General features: G+C 34.6%; 1 protein-coding gene across 1 annotated transcript in view; it reads left to right on the top strand.

Moving 5' to 3' along the window:
* The first annotated feature begins 2917 nt into the window (after positions 1–2917).
* GYS2 (glycogen synthase 2) overlaps positions 2918–26375 on the top strand; it is a 39360-nt gene continuing 15902 nt past the window's right edge. The window contains exons 1-7 of the mRNA XM_039882534.1: positions 2918–3389; positions 11285–11466; positions 13354–13545; positions 15191–15373; positions 20134–20278; positions 24029–24146; positions 24336–24456. Of these exons, the coding sequence (XP_039738468.1) occupies positions 3269–3389; positions 11285–11466; positions 13354–13545; positions 15191–15373; positions 20134–20278; positions 24029–24146; positions 24336–24456 (1062 nt within the window). The 5' untranslated portion in view covers positions 2918–3268. The remainder of the gene's footprint in view (positions 3390–11284; positions 11467–13353; positions 13546–15190; positions 15374–20133; positions 20279–24028; positions 24147–24335; positions 24457–26375) is intronic.

Genomic DNA, 26375 nt, shown 5'->3' on the forward strand with positions numbered 1-26375 from the left:
TTCAACTTCTAGAACAGTAGCACATAAATATATTAACAGGTGCCCATAAATATATTAACTGAATTTTTCTGGAATGCAGGTGTAAGCTAATGAAGCCTTGAGAATCCTAAAGACTTCCAAGATGATTGCAAAATGTCAAAGCAAATGTGTGGTTTTCTAAATTTATCTGGTGACCTCTGCTGGAATGCTTACCAAGGAAACCAAATACGAATCTTCATTTTTTTCCTAATTGTCCTCTCCTCTCTTTTTATTGAATAATGAAATGTTAGTATGAGTGTGAAATTAAGAATCAGGAACTTTGGAGACTCCTTCTCCCACCTTGGAGAAACAGCACCTCCTTCTCTGGATGACTGTTCTCTTTCTGCTCTCATCTCATCAGTTTGTGCTTTTAGTATAAACCTCAGAGGAGAGTATTCAGGATATTCAGAGTATTCAGGAAGCAGAGAACTTTCTCTGAATCTCTCCAGCTCTTAGTGCATAAAACATTGCCTTTCTTTTCACATATATCTTAAAGAGGGGGATTCATTCAGATAACATCAATATCCTATGGACATATTTCTTGTGGTTCCATTTATTTCGCCGTTGTTCACTCAGGGAGCAATTTTAAAAAATGCATTCCCACTAAAAAGCAAAGACTTGGGAAAGTATGTCCTCATGTTGGGATAACAGGATCAAAAGAGTTTTGAGTCTACTTTGAGGGGTCATTAGGAGATGATATGCTGTCGAGAGTGCTGGTACTTGAGACAAAACCCTAAATGAGAGCCAAATTTCAAAAAATCAAAAGGAATTTAAAGAAATTAAAATCATGAGAATGGGAATGAGTGCAATAATCATGACGTGATCCGGTTAAACTTTCAAAAGCTGTTTTGTTTATCCCATGTATGGTATGAATATATGTATATATGTTTATTGTGGAAAATTTATAGAACACTAGTAAAAAAAAAAGACCATATAAATATTAATCATAAGCACTACCATCTAAAGAAAACCATTGTAAGAATTTTGTTTATATCTGTTTCAGTCTTCTATTTATGTATACTTCATGAGTAGGAGTATATGTATAGTTTTTGTACAAAATTGAATTAAACACACTATTTTGCTTTACATGCTACTTATTTTTATTTGATAAGTTATGAAATATTTTCATTCATCTAAGGTCATTTTCTCCCAAAATGCAATTAATTATTTGAGCAGATAATATATGCATGTGGAACAAAATTCAAAAACTTAAAGAAAAATAAGCCTCCCTTTTATTCCTTTCTTTTCCAATAGTAACCAGTGTTACTAGGGAAAGCTTTTAATAGAACACTGTATGTCTTATAGATGAGACTGAAAAGTTACTAAAGTAGTTGGTATAGTGCAGGCACCATATTAAGTACCATTTTTAAATGGGCTTATACCCATTTAAGTAAGAAACAAAAACTTAGTTAAGTGACAGATTGGATTTGCCCCAAGCAAATTTACAGCCAAGCACAAACTGTAAATGAATAAAGTCTTACAGTGTAATTTGAATACTGCGAATCGGCTATCCTGGGGCTTGTTCAGCCTCAAAGAGCCAGTCTCAGGGATGCTCAGGATGCTGAGACTAAATACTGGAACTTGATGCTCTATCATCACCCTGTCATCTCACTCTCGCGTTTTGTCACCATGCCCTTCTGTTGGGTTTTATTGGAACTTCTATTTGCAGGACTCACAAAGGTTTTGTCAACACAAGCAAATCATTTCGTGAACAAAAAAATTATTTTAATAATTTGGTTTATCTTTTGAATAGTTAATTTTTTGATTAACCATATAATTTTTTAACCACTTGAATGAATAATAAACTACTTAAATTTACTTTTATAGACAGAGATTAGAATCAAATATATCAGGAATCATAGAAGACATATAGATTCACATTGATTTTTTAATATCAGATGATGAAATATGGTTTTATCTATCTTAAATCAGTAAAATAGGCTTTAGTGAATAAGGCCAATTGTACGGAAATGGCTAAAGAAGTAATAAAAGGTTATTAATAAATAACAAATAGTAATATTAATAATAACTAATAAAAATAGTAATCGTATTAATAAGTAAGAAATTATTTTTTTATAATTCTGCTTGTAATTCTAATGTGAAGGATATTTTGTGTGAATTTCAATTTACTGCTATTCAGAATGATAATGTAAAAATATTGATTGTAGTTTAAATCCGTAAAGTAAAATGTTTCAAATTTAAGCATGCTAGTGAATGCCATTACTCTATTTAGAAACAATATAGAATATGTCTGTGTGTGAATAAATTAGTACATATATATATATGTACATACAAACACGTGAGAAAGTGAATATATGGCATTTACTGCTGGCAAGGAGATCTTGGTCATACTTCAGAACTATATATTTTGCCTTTTCCCCCATATTTTAACATTTTTACATCCATTAAATTATTCTTAATTAATTTGATATTATTTGAGATGACTGAACAGATAGGACTAAAATTAATTTCTACTATTTTATTAAAATGATGCTCTGATAATCATTGATCAGTCAAAATTACATTTCTTGTATGTTACATCCAAGACATGTTAGCATTTATAATTTTTATAGAGAAATTTTAAAGTAAAGTAATTAAGAAAAGGAAAACCAAGATTTATGCTTACCTACAAAATTCAATTTGCAGATGTAGAACAAAACAACTAGAAATATTTTTTTAATGCTCTAGAAATGAGAATCAAAAGAAAGATTAATACAATCTAAAGGGATTGAAAGCATGGAAACACGTCCCACTCAATTCTACATGTGATCTAAAATGGCCTGCAAACTTTATAAGGGCAATTGCTAGTCTTGGATCACTTTGGAAATGATGAAATAAGCATTGATGACTGTGTTAGTCTAGGAATTTGTTCAAAAGGACAAGGGCTAAAGGTCTGGACTTGTATCATGATCAGCCTATGAGGATGCCACTATCTGAGAGGGTACTTGCTAAAGCCCAGGCCCGAGGATTTTACTTGTGATTGCTGTGAGTTCTTGGGTAGATTCTTATTGGAGATATTGTTCTCAGTGGATCTGCCCAGAAAGGCTGGTAAAGAGGAGCTGAGAATTCCTCCTTCAACCAGGAACTCTCCAGAAGCCCACGGCATTCCATTTTGCTGGTTTAGTCTTATGAGAAGCTACCAAAGCCTGAGATCTTCCAGCTTTGAACCTTCACACCCCTAAAGCACACCGCTCCTGGGATTAGTTAACTGAAAGAAGAGTTCAGAAAATTTCAGGGGACTGGAAGAAGAATGCTCCGAGGCCGATCTCTATCTGTGGCATCCCTCAGTGGGCTTCCTCAGTGGGAAGTTGAAGAACTTCCAGTGGAGGATTTACTGCTCTTTGAAGTCGCTTGGGAAGTGACCAATAAAGGTTTGTACTTGGGCCTGAAGATGGCTATTTGCTAGATTGCTGAAGATGTAGATTAGGAGGATGAATTAGAGTGAATTGCCAGTGAGTAAGAAAAGTATTCAAACTAAATATAAATTCAGGATACATTTAACCTGGTATATTTCAACAGGCAGAGAAAGTTGAAAATAATAGTCTTTGCCAGGGAATGTACATTTAAATTAAAATTTGAAATGTCATGACAAAAGAGAAATACAAAGTTAATATTTTTTTTTTGGTTTTATGATTTTTTCCAGCAAACAGTACAATTTCGTTCTTTATTTTTGGAAGAACTATACCTGATCAAGACCAATTAGAAATTTTAACTCCATTTACTGTTAGCAATTATATAGAATATTTAACAATGTTTCTAATAATTAAATATTAGCTTGGAAATAAAGCTTTAACTTAGAAGCGGCTCAGGAATGCATAATATTGAGCTCTTATTAAGAAGAATAAAAGTAAATTTCCCTTCAGTAATATATATGTATAGTAATTATGAAATAAGAAAGGAAATCAAATTAACAAAATTAAAATTATTTTCTAATAAGATAAAATCTCATCTGTGCTGGATTGGTGAAGGCAAAGTGGAATACTGCAACCTAAATAACTTTAGTAATAAAGGTAGCTGTAAAACTATAAAAAATTCCTTATGGATCTATATTCTCTAGTTTAAAAGTGTCAAGACAATTGAAGGAATATTAGTATGAAAAAGTAAGTTTTGAAGGTTGAATTCTTCAGGGTCATGAAGGACCAGGCCAAGTGATTGATAGGTAAAAATTGTAGAATTTACAGGCTCTGAAATAATAACATGAATGTGATACATTACTTCTTCCTTTTGGCTTATCAGAACTCACATGACTTCAAAAGTAATTATATTTGGTATTTGTTTATATTTTCACCTATACTAAATGTTCAAAGTTCTCATGTGTATGCATTCCTAAAATTCATAAAATCATAATATAAAAATTAAAAATCAATTCTGCCTGTACAGAAATGCAGAGAATAAATGTAAGAGAATAAAGCAGTCTTTTTCTTTGCAATTTAGTGAGGAGAAAGCAAAGGACAAAAAACTTATTATAGAGAAATGAGTATTTCACAAATAGCTATTCTAATGTTCTTTTTCCAATCTGAAAGTTTTTAAATATGCCCAAAGTTCCTGGCAACAGAGCCATCTCTATTAGGCATAAACCCCAGACTATGCCTTGAAATAAAGATTTTCTCTACAGAGCAGGGAGGAACTCAAGGATATATAGTTTATTGGTGGAAAAAATTTAGAGAACTCTAGCACCAGGAAACAGTTCAGATGGCATATGTGTGAGTTCCAGCACCTGAGCAGAGCCCCTTCTTCCTTCTTTTCTCTTCATTTAGCAAACATTAAGGGGGCACTGTCTCCTGGTGCTGGGCACACACTGATGAAAATTTATCCATGGATTTTATATCCTGATGACCTGTATGTTGATGTCAAGGCTTAGAATGGTAACTGGCAGAAAATGTTCAAAGAAGTTTTTTCTTTTGAATGAAGGAAGGAAAAATTTACTTTCGACCTCTGTGCTGTCTTTGATACTTATTTTCTTTCATTTCCTATGCAAGAGGAAAGAGCTTTTCTTGTCAGAAGGGGACCCACAGTATGATTTACCCAAATTGATAGCATCTCCAATATATATTTATTTTAATATTTATTGCAGTCTGATTTTTTTGTATTTTTAAATTAGTTTTGGGTATACAATACATTGGTTAGACATTTATATGGTTAATGAAACGATTCCCCTGATTACTCTATCTTTCCTCTAGCTCTACACGTAGTCATTACATTACTGCTGTCTGCATTCCCTATGCCATACTCCCCATCCCTGTGACCCTCTATCAACTACTAATTTGTACTTCTTTAATTCTTTACTGCTTTCTCCCAGCCCCCTCCCCACCTCCCCACTGGCCATCATCCATTTGTTCTCTGTGTGTGGGTCTGTTTTCAATTATTAGTTTGTTCTTTTTATTCCTTAGATTCAGTATATAAGTAAAATCGTATGGTATTTATCTTTCTCCGTCTGACTTATTTTACTCAGCATAATAACCTCTAGGTCCATCCATGTTGTTGCAAATGATAGGATTTCATTTTTTATGGCTGAATAATATTCCATTGTATATATGAACCTTAACTTCTTTATCCAGTTGTCTATCGATGGGCATTTATGTTGCTTCCATATCTTGGCTATTGTGAATAGTGCTGCCATGAACACAGGAGTTCAGAGAACTTTATGAATTGTTGTTTTGGTTTTCTTTGGATAAATATCTGGAAGGCAAATTCTGGGTCAAAAGGTAGACTCATTTTTAATTTTTTGAGGAACTTCCAGATTGTTCTCTATAGTGGCTGTACCAATTTGCAATCCCCCCAACAGTGTATGAGGGTTCTCTTTTCTCCACATCTTCACCAGCACCTGTTGTTCTTTGATTTCTTGATGACAGCCATTCTGACAGGTGTGAGGTAATATCTCCTTGTGGTTTTAATTTGCATTTCTCTGATGATTAGTGACCTTGAGCATTTTTTCATATGCATATTGGCCATCTGTATTTCCTCTTTGGAGAAATATCTATTCAGGTCTTCTGCCCATTTTTTAATTGGATTGTTTGTATTTTTGTTGTTGAGTTGTATGAGTTCTTTATATACTTTGGATATTAACCTCTCATCCAATGTATCATAAGCGAACATCTTCTCCCATTCAGTAGGTTGTCTTTTTGTTTTATTGATGGTTTCCTTTGCTGTGCAAAACCTTTTTAGTTTGATGTAGTCCCATTTGTTTATTTTTTCCTTTTGTTTCTCTTGCCCAAGGAGATATATCTGAAATGAAATTACTGTTAACAGTACCAGAGAGTGTACTTTCTTCTAAAACTTTTATGGTTTCAGGTTTTACAGTTAAGTCTTTAATCCATTTTGAGTCTATTCTGATATACAATGTAATCGATTTTTTAGAGATATGTATATAAATGGACAATTATGTTTATCCTTGACAATACATTGACACCATAGTTTCTTTTGACTTTGAACTTTTTACTTTCCTGCAGTTCGTAGCATTGATATGAGGCATCTTAGAGATCGTGAATCCAGCTCCTCCATTTCATAGATGCAATGGTGCCTACATACATTAAATGATCAAGTAAATGGAAGAATTGAGATTAGCACTTAGGTCTCCTTTGAGTCCATTTATTTTTTTATTACCATACAAAATAAAAATTAAAACAACTATTGCCTAAGAAAATGGCCTATGGAGAAAAGAACACGAGACTTGCAATCAAAGATCATAGATTTCTGAGACTTTGTAAAAACATCAAATTATCTGAATATCAATTTCTTCAAGAATGAAATGAATGCAATATCCTTCGGCCATCTTACAGTGGTGTGACAAACAAGAAATGTATTTATATCCAAGAAAATGAAAGATTTCTTAGAGAGGACAAAACTCCCTCACTTCCAGAATTTTGTCAACGAAATTGTGTTAAATATAACAAATAAGAATCAGAGTTAAATTATTGGATGCGAATTCTCAGACCTTAAAATAATCTTCTCTACTTGTTCATATTACCCTTGAAATTTATTGCTTTCATTCTTTTATTATTATTATCTACTTATTATTCAATAAAAATGTATCAAGTGTCTGTTAGGTGGTAGGCACTGGGAGACAAGGAACATATTGTTTAACAATGCAGAATTGATTCCAAATCATCCAGCACTTACAGAGTTACAGGAAGATAGATATTGAACATGCAATTATAGTCAAACGTGATGAGTGAGAATAAGAGAACAAGATACTCCAAGACTATACATAGCGTGTGCGTTTGGCCGGGGGGCGGGGGGTCCATCTAGTTTGGGGTTTGGGAAAAAATTCTTCCTACAATCATTTCTTCTGCACAGACTTGCCCAAATTATCATAGACTATGGACCAATTATCATGTCGAGGATATTTAGGATCATTAAAAAGAGCTTAATGAATACTGTCACAAATCATGAATGCTAATTTAATACATGTGAACACTTCTGAAATTTAGTCACTAAATAAACACTTCTCTTTTAAAATCAACTAAAAACAATTTGTTTTAGCCTTAAGCCAGATTTCCAAAGGCCTCAATGATTAAAATGAGAACTGCTGCTCTAAAGTTCTCTAAACCCCTGGGTTCCTTTTTGTTAACCTAGAAGTGCTTAGAACCAAAATTAAAAAGTTATCTCCTTTAAGTATTGTTTTCCAAATGGCTTTTCTCTGGAGCAGAATAGAAATAATTCATTCCATCCTCCTCATGACCTAAAGAAGTTTATCTTTTTTACTGAAGAAGTTTATATTGCTCATTTTCTCCCCCTATCCTTCCCAACACCACTTTTAAGGATCCATTGATGTGTTGTGTCATACAGTTACTTACAGTCTACTGTCTAAACCCTGTGGGCTCTGGAGTCAAACTGCCTGGACTGGAGTCTCAACTCCATCATTACCTGTGTGATGTGGGATCCATCTCATAGCCTCTTTGCACTTCAGTTTGCCCATCTAAAAATAAAGATAATAATAGCATCTACCTGTAATGGTGTTGTAAAAACCAAAAGAAACACCAATTGCAGGTAACTTATAACAGTGCCTAGCATTTAATAAAATTGTAGGTGTTTTATTATTATTACTATACTTTCATAAAATTTATTTATAAAATGAGGAAGTTGGATCATCCATGATCATCCTGGCTTTGACTTTGAGTGATTCCACGAGTCGGTTTTAAAAATAAAAGCAGAAAATGGAAAAAAGTTACGGAACGGGTTTACTGCAATCATGGGTGACACGATAATTAGGGGTTGAGGTTTCTTTTCCTGGTGTAGATGTGCAGTGGCAGCATCAACAGCATCCCGAGCAACACCACACAAAACACACAATCTATGGAATAACCATGCTTGGGGCATGCATAGCTTCAAGAGGAGCGCTATTCTCCACTTTCTTTTTTATCCCGATTACCATGTCTGAGCCCCTCCTGTGTTATACAGGAAGCTGCCGCTGTGCTGTAATCAGGGTGAGGTGTGCAAGTGGTTTTGCTCTAAGTGTCTCACCTCCTGCTACTTGACACCATGGCTGCTTTGATTTGAACCACAAATTTAGCAAAGCAACAGGCACACAAACTCGTTGACCATGGCCACCAGTAGCATTTATACACTGTCTCAGTTAGAATAATGTTCTAACTGAGACATCATTAGAATGATGTTCTAATCGTATAATGAGTACCTTTGCTTCTGCAACCGTGCCTTGATACAGGAGGGTCAGATTATTCACTATGCATACTAAAATCATATAACTTCCAAATTCTGTAACTTTTAAACATTTAAAAAATAAAGAAGAGACTTCCAATTTATGTGTATTTATAAAATGCCTTATTTTGGCTATTGCCCACATTCCATGCTGCTTTGGAATCTTGGTTTTTAACAATATCAGCAGTCTTTCTAGAGGAAAACTTGGAGTTATAGCTACTTCAGTGACATATATGCCACGGAAGCTGGTCTTCTTTTTCTTATGAAAGGTCTGATACTTTGCCCTCACACTAAAGATAGCTCCCATGTTGTTTCAGAAAAAATATAGATCAATAAAATACAAAGTACATGTTTGAAAATGAAGGGTAAGTCCAAATTCAGCGACCTACACTGGTAAAAGAATAATAACAAAATTTAAAATGTGTTGGTGACTCTCTGATTTATACTTCAAATTTGAAAATAGAAATGACCTTATGTCTATGCCATCACATTTACCTATAATTAGCATGTCAGCAGAGGAGTTTGTGGTAAAAAGAGTAAAAATCGAGGGAAATTAGTTGGCATATAAATATGGGAAGGACAGAGGAAGGCTAAAATGGAGCTTGAGCATATGAAATGCAGTAAGAGAACCTCCTCACAGAAAGACTATACAGGGAGAAGTCTGGGGGAAAGATTTATTTGCAATCAGGCCTGAAACAATGTGAGATGGACTTTTATTTTTAAATTTTACATTTTTTTTCCTGATAGACTCTGCTCAAGTGACAGTTTAAATTTCTCTCAGGTACAGTCAAGAAGCCTTTTCTCAATAATGAAGTTTTTAAGGACAATACGTTTATGTAGGCTCTTATGAAATTGCTTGAAACTGATATTTATATTTTAAGAGTTACATTAGCTCTTCTCTTTGATAGATTAATGAATACTGTTAGTATCATATAGTAGTATCAACATTTGCCATTTGTGTCTTATCCCTCAAAAAGCAATTTACCAAAAAGTATATTTTGAGTGGCTCAAGCTTAAAGAAAAATTTGCAGAGGACAATTCTACCTTTTGGACACAGATTGTGACTATCAATCAGATTTATTATTTAAGAGATGCATAGCTATTAAACCCAATATCCTGATTAATTTGAATACCTTATGAAAAACTGTAGTGAAAAATACGAAGCTTTCTTCTCAATATGCAAGTAATAAAATTGCTCTTGAAAATGGAGTTGAAGATTGGTGCCAGGATCTCTATTAGCTTTGGGATTTCACACAGAATTTCTTGAATCACCCCTCATTTATAGCTCATGGACAAAATATTGCTCAAGAAATTGATTCAGACTCTTTTTATATTCTTGTATGAGATGATTGTTTAGAGCCGGCACAAAGAAATAGCTTGCCTAAATTTCCTTCTTCCCCTCAGTCCTCTCTATTCTTCCTACCTGGTTGTTGCACCCAAACCTTTCCTTATGAATGCCTATTACTCTCCATTTGCACACTGTGTTCCCAACTTAGGGCCTTGGTTCTAATCCTTCCCTTTGCCTGAAAAATTCTTCCCCATGATATCCACCCGCCTTATTTCTTCATCTTTTTAAGTACTTAAATACCACATTCTCAGTGAGGCTTAATCATTAATACTGCTACTATGATTTGCCATTTCCCCCAAACTAAGTACTAATTTACTCCCATTGAACAGATAAGCTAACTGAGCCTTAGGTTAAGTGAGTTAACTAGTTTAATTTAAGTTGGTTCTAATTTTTCAACAATATAATGATTCATAGCAAGCTATCAGCTATCTATCTATCTATCTATCTATCTATCAATCGATCGATCTATCTATCATCTTTTGACACTTTTTTTGTTTCCCTCTGGGACAATTTTTTTTATGTAGACATGCTGGATCCAAAGTTATACATATTTTCTGAGAGTATACATATTTTCTGAGAGTATACATATTTTCTGAGAGTATACATATTTCTTGGCTTTGTGTTTTAATAGTGGTGTCAGTGATGTTAGAGGGAGAAAATGAAATACCGTTTGGAAATTCGTACCTGTGTCATTGGGTTAGACATGAGGATTGAACCAAGCATTCTCCCTCAAAATCTATCGGCTATTTCTTCTTGTCAAAAGCTATCTTGCTTGGTACCTAGGAAGGGAAGTGGCTCTTTATCTTGGCACACTTGTTCATAATTTCAGCACTGGCTGTAACTTGGATATAACTTAGCCCCTTCTTGGATCACTTTTAGAGAAGGGGTGAAAGGTGACTGCTGCTACTGAAGGCACATGTGGTGACAATGGCTCTTTGTCCCAACTTTGATACTTCAATGTGGATAGAGCTTTAAGCCAAGTACTGCTTCATTCCAATTGTTTGTCTCTTCAGATTTTAGGCTGTTGTCAACCTACTGCTCTCTGACATGTACCCAGAGGGGCTTTAAAATATGCATAACTTGAACTAATAGTGATTATTTGTTAGTGTCCTTTAAAAACTTTCTTTTAGCTAGTTAAATAAACCCTTGTACTTGATGGATCCTAAGTACTTACTTAAAAATGAGAACTGACTTCCATGCCTTTATCTTTTAAAATGAATTACCAACCTGAATGATAATGGAACTTTTTCTTTTTCACAGTTGGTGGCATCTATACTGTGATTCAGACAAAGGCCAGAACAACAGCAGATGAATGGGGAGACAATTATTTTCTGATTGGTCCGTATTTTGAGCATAATATGAAGACTCAGGTAGAACAGTGTGAACCTTTAAATGATGCTGTTAGAAAAGCAGTGGACGCAATGAATAAACATGGCTGCCAGGTAAAGGCTAATGACTGACATTTCACTTGACAAGTCTTAGTACACTGTTATGGGAAAACAGAACACTATGTACATGAGCTCATGAGAGAAGACCATCATCTAATTAGGGAAAAGAAAAAAGCAGGTTTGTGAGAAAGATGATGAACTTGATTTTAAATAGGCACATTTTTGCGACACATTGTGAAACCATAGGAAAATATCTTAGTAGTATAATAGATTTGGAGCTCAGTAGACGGTATAGGATAGATATGTTTCTGGAGAAGTTCTCTTCTAGAGAATCCAGATGAAATGCAACTCTTCCAACATATTAATTTTAATCCATAAAACCCATCTCAGACTACTGACTCCCAACCTGTAAGATAATTAATTTGTATTGTTCTAAGTCACTAGAAAATAGTGAGGTCAAGTTGAGGGAAAAGAGAATTTCAAGTATGAAGAAGGGATTATGTCAACAAAAGATTGAACCAGGGTCAACAGGTTTAGCAATATTAAGATCATTCAAGGTAACCTTGTTAAATATAGTCTCAAAGGAGAAGAGGAAGTTAAATAAGATTTCAGTGGGTTGAGCAGTGAATGAGTGGTGAGAAAAAGGTGTAGAAGTTGTGGCTATGAGATTTTCCTATGAAGAAGAAAGATAAATTAAGTAGTTTCAGGGTGACATGGTTTTAAGAATTAATGTTTTATTAAATATGAATGAAACCTGAGCATATTTATATGCCAAAAAGAAATATCTAGCATATAGGGAGAAGTGAAAGTTCAGAAGAAATGGATGATTGAAGAGAGTGAGGTCACTGAGAATGGGAGAGAGAACAAGATCCAAAGTACTATTGAAACAGTCATTCTTCTCCTCTTTCACTTAAACAGGAAATAAAGGATGAGTACAAGCAGAGATAAGTTGATGAAAACATTCAGGATGGTCTCACTCAGTGTTTTTGATGATCTTACTGAAGGAGAGGTTAAATGTCATCTTAGGAGAGTTAGGAGGCAAGTGTTAAGAGAATTCGAAGGAAGAAGTTCTTCAAAAGTATTCAAGGACTATGTAAAAGAATTTCTAGATATCTTTGATGTATAGTTAGGACATTTTAAGAGCACAAATATACACAATTGTGACTTCCTCTAACAGCAATCAGCAGCCTGAGTGAAAGCTTAGGAAGCTGAATAGATGGAGATTCAGTGCTGTTTAATTTCAGCATTTGTGCAATAAGGCAAATTGGCACAAGTCTTGGAGGTAATTGTGTGACTGAATCAGTAGTTGAATTGATGGACAGTCAGTTTAAAGAATGCAATCAGTTTAGACTCTGAGTTGCTAGATTAAAATGATAAATTATCTTGGGCGGTACATTTAATTAAGGTCTCTGGCAGCAACCGTATTGGGAAATATTTCAAGTTACATTTTTTTTTTTGATAGAAGAAGTAAGAAAAATACACATTTATCTACAGAAACATTTTTTTTCCTAGCAGGAAATATCATAAGTCTTGATGCATAAGGAAAAATAAGTTACATAGTAGAAATTACATCCAACTATAAGTTGATAAAGATACAGAGCAATTCATCTTATGACTTTATCATAAAAACATAAGCTATAATATTAAATCCTAAAACCATGAGCTCATGATCACAGGACAGAGCACATTGTCTAATACTTTGTTTTCAAATGACCAAATTTAATGAAAAGTAAAAAGTTGGAGATTCTAGATGAATGGATGCAAGCGCATTACATCTTCAGGCTCGAAATCAGATGCTTTGTGTTGTCACTATGATTTCCTATATAGTTTGCATAATCTGCAATTAAGTTCTAAATAAAGCTCTATCTTCTAAGCACAAATATATTTTCCTCCTTTGCATTATCTAACATTATTGTATGGCTCTGTGTTCTTTATATGCAGGTACATTTTGGAAGATGGCTGATAGAAGGGAGTCCTTATGTGGTGCTCTTTGACATAGGTTATTCGGCTTGGAATCTGGACAGGTGGAAGGGTGACCTCTGGGAAGCATGCCATGTCGGCATCCCTTATCACGACCGAGAAGCCAATGATATGTTGATTTTTGGATCTTTAACTGCCTGGTTCTTAAAAGAGGTACAGTTTACTGTATAGTTATAAAACAGAGGAGCAGCACAATTGTATCTGTGCCCAGCATTACCCAGCAATGACTCCATTATCTTTAGATTAAGTGAATTTTAAGTTAATGCCATTGTGGATTATCCTAGTACATTTGAAGGAATCCGAGTATTCAGCGTTTTTAAAACCAAACACCAGCCTTTGAAACAGGGTAATAATAATGCTTATTAATATTTACCTCATGTCAGATTTAAACAGAATATGTATATAAAACATCCAATATTATTGCCTGCTACATAGATAATACTCAGTATATATGCAAAAAAAAAATAGTATACATCATGCACTATATACATGAATTCTAGAATTGAGGGAGTGAAAAATAGCTTGAAATATTTGGTTTTGTTTATGCATGAGTACTTATGCAGCTGCAGTGACTTTTAGAAATTTCCAATATTTGTTAAGGGCTGAAGTGATCCCAACAGTTGCTAAGGAGTTCATACAACTGAAATACTCCATAGGTGAAAATAAATGAGAGTGTTAGAAACTAGTCCTTGTTAAATGAGCCAAGCCTGCACTCTCTTAAGTCCTCAAAGCCTGGCAGTAAGATCCTCCACATTTATAGTACCTCAAGATGATGATACCTAACCTAAAAATCAGAGCACTTCTAGCAAAGTGGGGGTGTGGTCTAAGGAAAGATTACAGACTATATGTTGGGAGTGTTCTCCCCTTGGTCAGTCTTTCTTACTGATAAAGTCATATTACAATAGCCATTCAAAGGGTTGCTTTGAAGTGAAGGATAAGGTGAAGGGGCAGTCCTGTTGCTTTGTGTTGGTGACAGAATAGAAGAAAGGTTAGATAGATGCTGGCAGATCTTGTCTAATGACCAATATACACTCTTGTTTTAGCATCTTTTGGTGGAACCAACTCTTCCTCTGAGAACTGCCTCCCTGAGCCACTGCCCCCAAGGCTGAGTCAGCCTCCAAGCATGTGTGTGTGTGTGTGTGTGTGTGTGTGTGTGTTGTGTGTGTCTGCCATCATTCTTACTGTTAAAGGGAATAGAGAGAAAAGAAACAAGAAAGCAAGAAACCAACTTTTTCTAAAATAAAGCAGTTCAAGAAACAGATAGGCATTGATACAAAGCGTAAATAAAAACTGAAAAAGGTTCAAGGCCTCTGGGCAAGCCTTTTTTCTGCTGTCGCCTCTTTGCTGCTGTCGATCTGTATAACAGTTCATAGCTGTGAGGAACTTCTTGAAGAGCAGATACTTAAAGTACAAAGGTTTTGGCCAAAGTCAGTGCTTCTCAAAAAGTATTTCCATGGACCACCCTTAGCAGTATCACCTGCAACCTTGAGAGAAATGCAAATTCTTGCCCCTAGCCTGGAACTATTAAATTAGATTACCTGAGAAGGGGACCTGGATGTAAGTGCTTTACTAGCTTTCCAAGTGATCTGATATATGCGAAGTGTGAGAACCACTGGGCTTTATGTACATGCCACCAAATCCTATAAAACATTTATATTTGCTAAATCCGCATGTTCCATATTTAGATCCCTTTAAACCATGCTGAAATTTATAGGCACGATAACTTTCGTTGTGCTGTAGGCTACGATCAGATCAAGCTTCACGAACAAATTTTCTAAATGCTTCTCTTCTGATGTAGGTGACAGACCATGCAGAAGGTAAACATGTTATTGCCCAATTCCACGAATGGCAGGCCGGAACAGGACTGGTCCTTTCTCGGGCCCGGAAACTTCCAATCGCTACAATATTTACTACTCACGCCACACTGCTTGGGAGGTATCTCTGTGCAGCAAACATTGATTTCTACAACCATCTTGATAAGGTAAATAGTCCTACTTTCTTCCTCCTCATCACCTTTTTTTCCGATCCTTAAAGCTGAAGGATCAGAAGTATCGATCTTTACATTTCATCTGCCAGCCAGATGGCAGAAATGCCCTTTTAACTAATCAATATGCATGACAAAGCCTCTCCTGGGTGACAGAGAGCTCATATAGTTTAACCTTATTCAGAGTGTAGAGTGTAGCAGTGCGAGACGATGCCTGTCTACTTTGGAGCAATAGATCCAAGGTCCAAAGGGGCATGATAGGAGTAAGACCCTGGGGACATAAAGTTAGGCTCCTTTCTACTCTGCAGTTTAGGAAATGCTGAGAAGACCTTGGATCCACACACAGCTCTGAGGGGCAGATAGAGAAGTGAGATGTGAGGCATACAGCTTGCACTATAAGCCTTACTTCCTCTATCCTCCAAGTGAACAAATGGCCAAATTTCTCCTATAACTTTGCAATGTATAGTTGAATTTTTGGTAGGGGTCAGATAAGGCAGAAGTTATTAAAAACCGGGATGTGGGTCCTTGATGACCAAACAGTTATGTCTACTCATTTTAGAAGACTGCTCGATTCTATAACCCAAAGTCATTCTTTCTTGTATTTCCTATCAGTTAAATCAGATTACAGTGTATCTTTTTTTTATGATGTTAGTAATAGCAAAAAATTATTTGCATACCATAGAGTCAGGAGTTTTGCAAATTTAGTAACTATGTTGCAATCAAATTAATTTAGCGTTTTAGGGTTTTTTCTGTTTCACTTTAAGGAAAATTAGGAACTCGGAAAATTGATTTTTAAAGACTTCTCCAGTTTAAAAAAAGTATTAAGAGTCTATGAAACAGAGTGTGTGTGTGTGTGTGTGTGTGTGTGTGTGTGTGTGTGTGTGTGTGTGATACATAAATAATATTTAGATAATGGTAGTGGAGAGTTATACAACTATCTTAAAGACACGTTGACACTTTGAAAGCAAGAAACTTTTTTTTCTGACAAATTTTAACATTTGCAAATCAATGAATGGCCCTAATGAGAGTTTTCCCATAAAAAGGTCAGCCTGACCTAAAGGTCAAATTGTAAACATAAATTGTACATTTAAAATAATGTCACCGAGGAACTAAGAAAGTCAGAAGATTGGAGAAATTCTCTGATAGTGTATTATAATAGTAGTCTAAAAAGGGCAAACCAGTGATCTATGATAAGCTCCACAACCCTGTTTCCTGGAGAAGAGCAGACTTTGATTTTTGTGAAAGAGAAATTAAAGAGGTATATCAAATATTTCACATTAGAATACTTAAGAACATTATGTTATTAATAAAAACAACTAATATATATCAGATATTATTTGTTTTTTTAGAAACAAATGCACTTTGGTATACAGTTACATATTACAACTTTATCTTTTTGATAAAAGGTCAGTATTTATATCATACTGTCTTCAAAGAAGATTATATATCCATCTCCCCAGCTGAAAACCCCTCACTGGTTGAAGTAGGTAAGCTTAGTCAAACCCTGACCCATTGTCCTAGTAAAATGTCCTGCTCAGCAGAGTGACTAGTAAATAACAAGTACTCAAGAACTAGATTTTGAGTTAGACTCATAATCATTTCTCACAGAAAGAGCCACTATAATCATTTTCCATGGCAGACCCTCACCTCATGCCCACACTTGGTTTAGAATTTGGGTGGTACATAAAAATACCAAATTATATACATGAAAATGTTTAAAATGTTTAAAATGTTTTTTAAAGTTTGACATAAGAAATGACTCATAATTTAGTTTTTGATGAAAGACCCAAGATTTGTTTCAGTAAGTTCTGACTCAGACAAATGAATATGAGGTGTGGGAGGAATGAAAATAAAAATAAAAGTATTCAACTTTTATAAAAGCAGAAAGGTTGCAACTATTTTACTCAAAAAATATTTGCTAACTGAAAATAATTTTTGTTATTAGCCAATTCACAAAGACCTTGAAGTTGGTCAACATTTTTAGTTAAATTTATTAGCTAAAATTTCAACCATTTTTACCCAGCATATAAATTTTCTGAGATTCTCCAAGAAGTTTCCAAATTTATTCTTATTAGCCCAATAATTGGTCAATTTTCCTCTCCACTACAACCACTAGATAGCTAGTGCCTTTTTTTTTTGAAGTTTTCGCCTCTCTTTTCTAGACAGCAACAGAATTTCCTTGATGGAAATGTGAGGACAGTGCTGTTTGGTTTTTGAAAATGCTGAAGGAAGCCACAGACAATTGTTTGATGGATTTTAACTCTTTCCTCTGACCAAGTTTTGAGTTAGTCAACTTTAACTCCGTCACTGGACTGGTTTTTTACTGGTTAATATACACTTTACCTCATTTTTTATTCTTTTATACACATTCTCCAGAATTCAACAAAAAGTTATGAGATACATGAAAACACAGGGAAGTTCCATTGTCAGAAGAACCAGGTCCAGATATGTTCTAAGTGCTGATATTATCAGACAGAGGTTTTAACATTCTATTATGAATATGGGGGAAAGTGGACAACATGTATAAACAGATAGGGTTGCTGTAAAGCCCAGGTGTGGCCATGTCACAGGCCTAAAAGATAAAGGACCCCCATGGGACCAGGAAAAAGCAGAAGCATGCACTGTGCCTGTCTTCATGAAGACCTGTATCTTTTCATACTAGGTTTGCTCACTTAGAAAACCTATCTTCCCACGTCCACATGTCTAAATGTTAAATGCTATCCCACATATGAAATCTTATTATGCTCAACAACAATAAATAACAATAGCTAAAGTTATTGAACACTTTCCATGTACCAGCCACTTTTGTAAACATTTGACATGCTATCTCATCTACTCTTCACAAAAGCTCAAAGAGATAGGAAACATTTCAAACTTCTTTTCAGAGTTATTTTTCATAAACATAGGCCATGTCTTTACCATACCTCTAAATGAGCCAGTGTAGTGCTTTCCACTGTATACAAGACAAAAGTAAATTCCTAGCCTTGTCTTCAGAGAATCCTGTGATCTGGCCTTATTATAGCCTACCAAGACGTTACCCTTTTATGTCTCCTACATTCTATTCCCAATGCCAAAGTCATGTCAGACATCTTGCTATTTTCTGTACATACCATATGACTTTATATACTTTTTCTTTAGGGCATCTAATTTTTCAGCCTAAAATAGCCTTTCCCCAAATGAAACTTTTATGTCCCAAATACCATTTTATTCTCTAATTAACTTAGAGTTATAAAGATGAATAACTGATGGTTTCTTGTCCTTCAAAATCTTACAGTCTGGAGGTGATTCCGACAATATGAACACTTATATACTATGAGATACTTTTCCCTGTCCTCAGCTAGAGTGAATCAGTCCTGCTCTGATCCTATACCTTACTCAGCACTTACACTTTTCTGCCTGATTTTTACCCATTTCCTCACTAATTTATAAGCTCTTTGAAGGTACAGAAACAATTGTTAGCTAATGAGAGGTTTGGCTGAATAAATGAGACCAGTCATACAGAGCTTTTTAAAAAACTTCTGCTGATCCAAGAATGCATATAGAGCCCTGATTCAAACACTGAATTTCAGAGAGATGCTTGCAAATATTATAGTCAAAAAAAATATGCTAAGAATTTTCTTGTTCTAATCTTTAGAATTATCTAATAAGTCTTTTTATTTAGTGTTTTCCTCGATATGATGCAATAATTATTGGGACTGACTTGTTGATCGAGTTAGATTCTAAAAGATATAAAAGCAGATGAGAGCACAAGCTGTGAGTCGGACTGATTTGGGATCAATTTAGGGCTCTGCTAAGATGGTTAATAAGGATGTGACCTCGGACAAGTTCCTTAACCTCTAAAAGTTTCAATTCCCCCCATAAAATGAAGACAAAATATGTGTCTCAGTCATTTATGAAGATTAAATATGATTTAGAAGAGTGCCTGATGCATAATGTTGAATAGCTTCTTATGAATCTTTATTATGAAAAGCACGCTGCTGATACAATGCCAGAAACTAGCTTTTTCTCTCAACACTGCTACTTTCATACGCAGCTATATTAGACATAACATTCAATAACTAAGCAAAATGGTGAAAGCCCACAACTGTTGCCAACTATTTAAGTAATTATTTGGGGTTTGGCTTATTGTGTTTTCTTTGAAGTTAAGATATACAGAATAATGGATGATTGCACAATCTAAAAACACTATCTAATTAAAGTAAGTATATACTCCTGAAATTAAATACAGAGGTAGGACTTTTATAATTATGGAAAAACATTTGTCTTTTCTCTTTGTCAGGTTCCCTGTCAGTGAATTAATGATGATAATAATTATATTTATTTTCGGTATCTAGTTTAATGTCGGCTTTGTTTCATTGTTTATGGGGAAAACATGATAAGAAACTTGGGGAAAGAAATTAGCTCAATATTTATAAAATGTGGGAAAAGTAATAGTATAATTAAAATACCAAATAATTCTATGTGATTATATCAAAGTAGAAATAACTTTTACTTAGGGGATTAAATAGCAGTTTAGAAGCAGAAAATAAAGTACACAAAACCTTTTTAAGCACAAATAGCTATGCATTTAGTAATGGGTTTAATAAAAATTATTATTACTTTTTTGTGGTCAGAAAATTTTATACAGCCTTGAGGGAAAATAATATAGGACATACGTGATTTTGTTTTGCTTGTATAGAAGGATCAGTGTAAGAAATGTTATTATGTACTTGTTTTATTGTGTGTGTGTGTGTGTGTGTGTTTTTTTTTTTTAACAGTTTAACATAGACAAAGAGGCTGGGGAAAGGCAGATTTATCATCGGTATTGCATGGAGCGAGCCGCAGTCCATTGTGCTCATGTGTTCACCACAGTTTCTGAAATAACAGCAATAGAGGCAGAACACATGCTGAGGAGAAAGCCTGGTAATTATTACCCCTGAGTTTGTCACTGATCTTTCAGTTCCAAATGACATTAGAGCAAGAGAACCTTGTTTAAAACAAAAAATAAAAATAAAACAATACAGAAAAATTTGCATTCACTATTACCACCCAAATCTTCACCCATACTTTCATTTTCAGTGGCTTTGCAGTAAAACCAACACTAAGCTATATCTGGAACACAGTAGTATTCAGTTTGTGCTTGTTGAATAAATGGACTATGCTTGAAATGCCCTAGGTCTGAACTAGATTATCATAATGACTTGGTGCGTTTGACCAAGTTAAGCTGACTTTTCTATTTTAAGAAAATGAAAGTTCAGAAAATAACAGAAATTTGTGCAAGACTATCCCAATTCTTATAACATCTTATAACATTGCCTCATTGTTTCTGTTTGGTAGAAATCTGTTGTTTTACTTCCTCTAAGATGTTCTTGCCAGTTTTTCTGGGAACTAGCCACAGGCCATCCAGAGGTGGTAAAACCAAGAAGCATATTCATAAAACGTGACCCTATCACCTGGCCACAGATGATTGGTCCAGAGGTAGACACCTGGCATAAGCCAGGTCTATCAGAATGCTCTCATAGGAAGAGGTCTACACAGATGAATCTGTTTGAATGCTTTCCTGTATAATAAAAATGTCAGCTTTGAAGCTGTTTACACTGTCCATTTTTTATTGTGTTTCATGGGATACAAAAAAAAGTGAAACTACAGCGAAATGCCATAAGAAGCAGAAACAGATGGAAAGAGAAGACTCTTGAGATTCTCCACAGTAATTTAGACTATAGCTCAGCTAAATTTTTGCATCGAGACTGTTCAGCATTCTATTACTAAATTTTTCAGTATTATACTTAAGTTGAAGTTAGTAGGTTTCTGTTACTTGCAGCCAAATGGTTCTAATTAACATATCTTCCTTGCTTAATTCCTGTGGTCTTGTCTCTAGTTGTCTTTCTTTTAGATACTAGCTGAAAGTCTAAAGAACATATTTTGAAGTGTTAGATAATTAAAAAAAAAGAAAAAGAAAAAAAAAGAACCCAGGTAATTTGTACAGAGGTAACATAAAGATCCTACGCTGTCCTTTTTTCTTTCCAAGAATTCTCTTGGATTCACCTGGATTTTCCCTCTCATGCCTCCAACAAAAACAAAAACATGCCCAGCACCTCCACCTAAGTACTCCCTATTCTCTTACCTGCTTTACTCTTCTCCATGGCACCAACTACCCCTGACATATTACTTGGTTATTTGAATATTTGGTTTATTATCTGCCTCCTCCATTTAGGTTATAAGCACTATGAAGTTAAGTATATTGTTTTCCTATATATTTCATTTCTATGGTCTTACCTGTACATTTTCTTACTGAATTACTTCATTACCTAGAGTGAGAAGAGAGATTCCATGGTGCCAGATTAACTATATATATAATTAAGAATAGCAATTTCCACCTCTCACCCCCGTCCTTATTTCAAAGGCATCTGTGTTATAAAGGATTCTTTTTCTATCCAAATTCTGAATTTATTCTAAGGAAATCTCTATTGTGTGGTCTTGGTGGGTGGCAATACTCTGCCTTCCACCACCACAGCAAAGGAGGACAAAATGTGATATTTTTCCTGTTTCCAAGCAGGTAAGAAGCAAATAATTCAGAATCAGCCAATCAGATTCTTCTGCCTGGGGCTTTGAATGATGAGGAAATAATGCAAAGAGGCAAAGGCAGTTGGAGAATATTCATTATCATCAGTGTCAGGGTGAAACCCAACAGAAAAAATAAGAGAGTGTCTGTTTCCACACATTCTTACCAACAATGAATTTTTAATTATTTTAGTCTTTGACAATTGGATATGTAAAAAATAGTATGGCATATTAATTTGTCTTTGAATACTGAGTTTTAACATTTTTTATCTGTTTGGTATTTGTATTTAAAGCCACAGTTTTAACTATGTCACTATGTAAAAGTGCCCATATGATTCCATATCTATCAATGAGGCATAAAAACATTTTAAAACCTTATATCTTAAGCCACATAAGTAGCAGTGTGCTGAGACCAGCTCATATGGGCTCATAAGAACCAATAATTAAGTCTCTCTCTCTCTCTCTCTCTCTCTCTCTCTCTCTCTGTCTGTCTCTCTTGTTCTCTCTCTTTCTCTCTCTGTCCTGATCGTTAAACTTTACCAGCATGTCATTGCATGTAGGCCTGTATGTGTGAAATTATTCTGCGGAGTAAATATGGATTTTAGAAGACCTAAAATAGGTCTTCTTTCTTTCTTAGGTCAATAAACTAAGAAATTAATTTCAAGACTAAGGTATTTTATTTTTAATGGTTTGAAACAGTGAGAAAATTCCAGAAGAATTAAGGTCATAATACAATTGTATTTATACACATTCTTGCCCTCTATATCTTTCTGGATAATACAGCTGCCTAACATAATGAATAAGGGCTTAGACCCCAGGCCAGGCTTCCTTGGTTTTAAATCCTACCCCTGTAAATTTGTAGTTAACTTGACATCGGGCAAATAACCTCTCTGCAGGCCAGTTTCTTCATTTATGAAATGAGGACAGTGAAAAAAACTTACTCTACATGGTTTGGGAATTAATATTTGTCAAATACAATAGAGTCTGGCACGAAGCCCTATATAAATGTTATAGAAAGATGAATAATACATTGTAAGAGGGAAATTTCTCCTATCTTGATCACACTCGACAGTTCATCTAGGAATTATTCACATGAGGACTTTTACTTGGAAACCTTGGCAATCTAAAATAGACTCTGCCGTGGCAAGGTGTGTAAAGGAGTATAGTATGTGCTCAACGACTTAGTAAAAACTCATAAAAAACAGCAGTTCCCCCACCTGCCAACACAAGGCATGACCAAGAAGCCTGGGTTGACTTTGTGGAACCATTTCAAGGGAATAATAGCCTGTTAACTCTAAATATCCTTCAGAATGATGGCATATCTATACTTCTAGCTCATATCTCTATTGCAAAAATCTCCACTGCCATGTGCTAAATTTTTGGACATAGCTTCTTTTTTTATTACTTTTGTTTTTACTGCTGCTAAATGAACATGTGTCCAACTCAGTAGGTAGTTATTATCTTGAACTCCAGTAGTCTCTGTCTTTCTTATCACATAACAGCGTTGTGGAGTCTTCCTTCCTGAACCATAAAAGCTTTTGGGCATTAGAAATAAAGGGCTTCCTTTCCAATTTTCCAAATAGATGGAATATTTTCTTCACACTTGGTCAAAATAAGAGATAAGATGTAGTTTAGTGCACAACATGGTTAGGGAAAGACACAACTCATGGAGGCTGACTGCATGGATTCTAATACTTACGCTTGTGTTCTCGATTCCTTAACAACTCAAGGGCTCAGTTTCTGCCTCTGAAAATGCAGATAAAGAGTCTCTACTCCACTGATGGTTGCAAATGAGTTACATTGTAAAGCACGTAGAACAGTGCCTGGTTCACAGTAAACAATCAATAAATTAAAATTACAGTAATCATTATTGTTGCTATTAATTAGACTGTTTCATTATAGCAGTCAATGAATGTTATTTTGGTCATGTATTCCTGGTTTCTTATTTCAATAATTCATTGTGAAGTTTTAAAATTTTTCAATTCTATGATCGTTAGAGATTAGAAATGTTAATAAACATCTAACTTTATAGATTTAAATACATTATTTTTCTACAATGGTACCCTTTCTCAAAAGAGGATTTTCATGATCATTTTATTTTTGCTTTTCCAGATGTAATTACTCCAAATGGCTTGAACGTTAAGAAATTTTCAGCAGTACATGAATTTCAAAATCTACATGCAATGTACAAAGCCAGGATTCAAGATTTTGTTCGAGGTCATTTCTATGGGTATGCTTTTCTTTATTTAAAATAAAATTGGCATGTGACTTTAGGGATCTCTTGGTATAGAGAAAACAGGATTGTTATAATAAATGTTTATCTTTCTCAGTCCCTTTTATACTTTAACAGAATTCACGTGTCCATTCTGTTGCTGTTGCTGTATTTCATTTGAAACTGTTTTGTTTTGTTTTGTTTTAGTCATCTGGACTTTGATCTTGAAAAGACTTTGTTCTTTTTCATTGCTGGGAGGTATGAGTTTTCAAATAAAGGAGCTGACATCTTCCTAGAATCCTTATCCAGGCTAAATTTCTTGCTGAGGGTAAGAGAACTCTAAGATGCAATGCCATGCTTTTATAGAAGGACTTTTTTTTCTGTGGGAAGTATAGAACTTTCTGGCTTCTTAAACAGCATCCAAGAGCATACATGTTTTTGAAGATTTAAAATGGCAATCTTATTCTAAAAATTATTATGATCTTGCAATTTACATATTAGTCTTGCATTGTTCACTTGTATATTCACTTGTCTATGTCATCAGGTATTTTTTTTGACAGCCACAAGCTTATCACATTATATGCTGTTTTAAAATGACATATGAGTTTGTAACCACTTGAAAGAGAAATCAAACAAATGGAGAATAAAATATTACCATTTTAAAAACCAGTAAAGATATTAATTGAGGATATGGCTTGGATATATGACAATAATAGGCTTATATATAATGACTTATATATAAGTCATTAGACTTATATATAATCACAGACAGCTCTGGACATCACCATCCTCCCACAACCAAAGCAAATCTTCAGAAGAACATGGTTCCAGGCTGACAGCCAAGCAGTTGCTCTCTGTAGAACGAGGCACACACACACAAACTGTTTATCCCCCAACTCGCCAGCCATACCTCCTCCCCTAGACTGAGAGTCTTGAACTGTGAAACTAGGAGATAACCTACCACAAGGAAACATGAAGGAAGGTAAAGGAGGTTCCCACTCTCAATAACGTGGGGTCATTTTTTTGCTCAGGAAGGTTGGACTTAAAATAGGTCCCTAACTAATCAAGCAAAAACAAGAGACAAACAACAATAACAACAACAACAACAACAACAACAACAAACCCAAACCTGTGCCAATAGAAGCAACTATAGACAATAGTAGCATGTCAAGCTATTGATTAAAGTTATTGGCTTATATTATAATCTAATCACATAAAAATATAGACTAAATAACAGTAACTCACAGGAAACCAGTGTAAAATTTAGTCTCATTGCAATATTGAGACAATCTAAACTTTCCTGAGCTCTGTACTGCTCTCCAATAAATTTTTATTTCTTGGACATAGATTTATTTTTTTCTTAGAGCAGACATTGTAGCAAGTATATTAGAAAATTTACATATATCACATTAATAAGAAATACATTAATAAAAACCCAAGTCTACAAAATAGGATTGAAGACCTGAAAGATTATTCCAGAATAAGCTGAAATAATCTTATTATAACATAAATCTGTTATTTAAATCTTATTTTAAGTAACATAGCTTCTTTAACAGCAGATAAGTGTATATTTTCTAGAATTTTATGTAATTGAAGTCATGAGGTGTTTACTCTTTTTCCTCCTGGGTACCCGCATGGAGCATATTCATTTTGAGATTCATCTTCGGTGCTTATATGAGTTGTTCATTCTTTTTATATTGCTGAGAAGAAGTGGGATATCTTGTATATATACCACTGTTTGTTTATCCATTCATCTGTTTGTGGGTATTTGTGTTGTTTGCAGTTTTGAGTTGTTGCAAATAAAACTGTTACTTACATTTTGATGCAAAAAAAAAAAAAAAGACAAAGATTTTCCCTTTGAGATGTGCAGGCTCTCTTTGAAGGCTTTGCCTCCTGGCAAGTCAGCTGGGCTCTGGTAGGAATGGCACTTAAAAATACTATGTTATTTAAACCTTGTTTCATCACATTTCATAGTATGTATCTATTCAACAAGCTTTATAGATGGACTCAAAACTATATCAAACATGTATCATGTTTATGGACATTCTTCAGTTTATCCATACATTTATTAAGTATTCACTTCATTTTTCGATGTGAAGAAAAAGTTAATTATAGTTCTTGGAGAAATGAAAAGAAAGCATTCTCTTTCCATGTGATATATTTGTTCTTTAACAGCACATTGGCTCCTCCGAGAGTGAGTTTCTTATTCTATGACTTCTGTAGACTTTTGAATAGATTGTCAGGCCC

The sequence above is a fragment of the Pteropus medius genome, unplaced genomic scaffold (assembly GCF_902729225.1).
Source record: "Pteropus medius unplaced genomic scaffold, Ma_sr-lr_union100, whole genome shotgun sequence".
NCBI classification, from domain to species: domain Eukaryota; kingdom Metazoa; phylum Chordata; class Mammalia; order Chiroptera; family Pteropodidae; genus Pteropus; species Pteropus medius.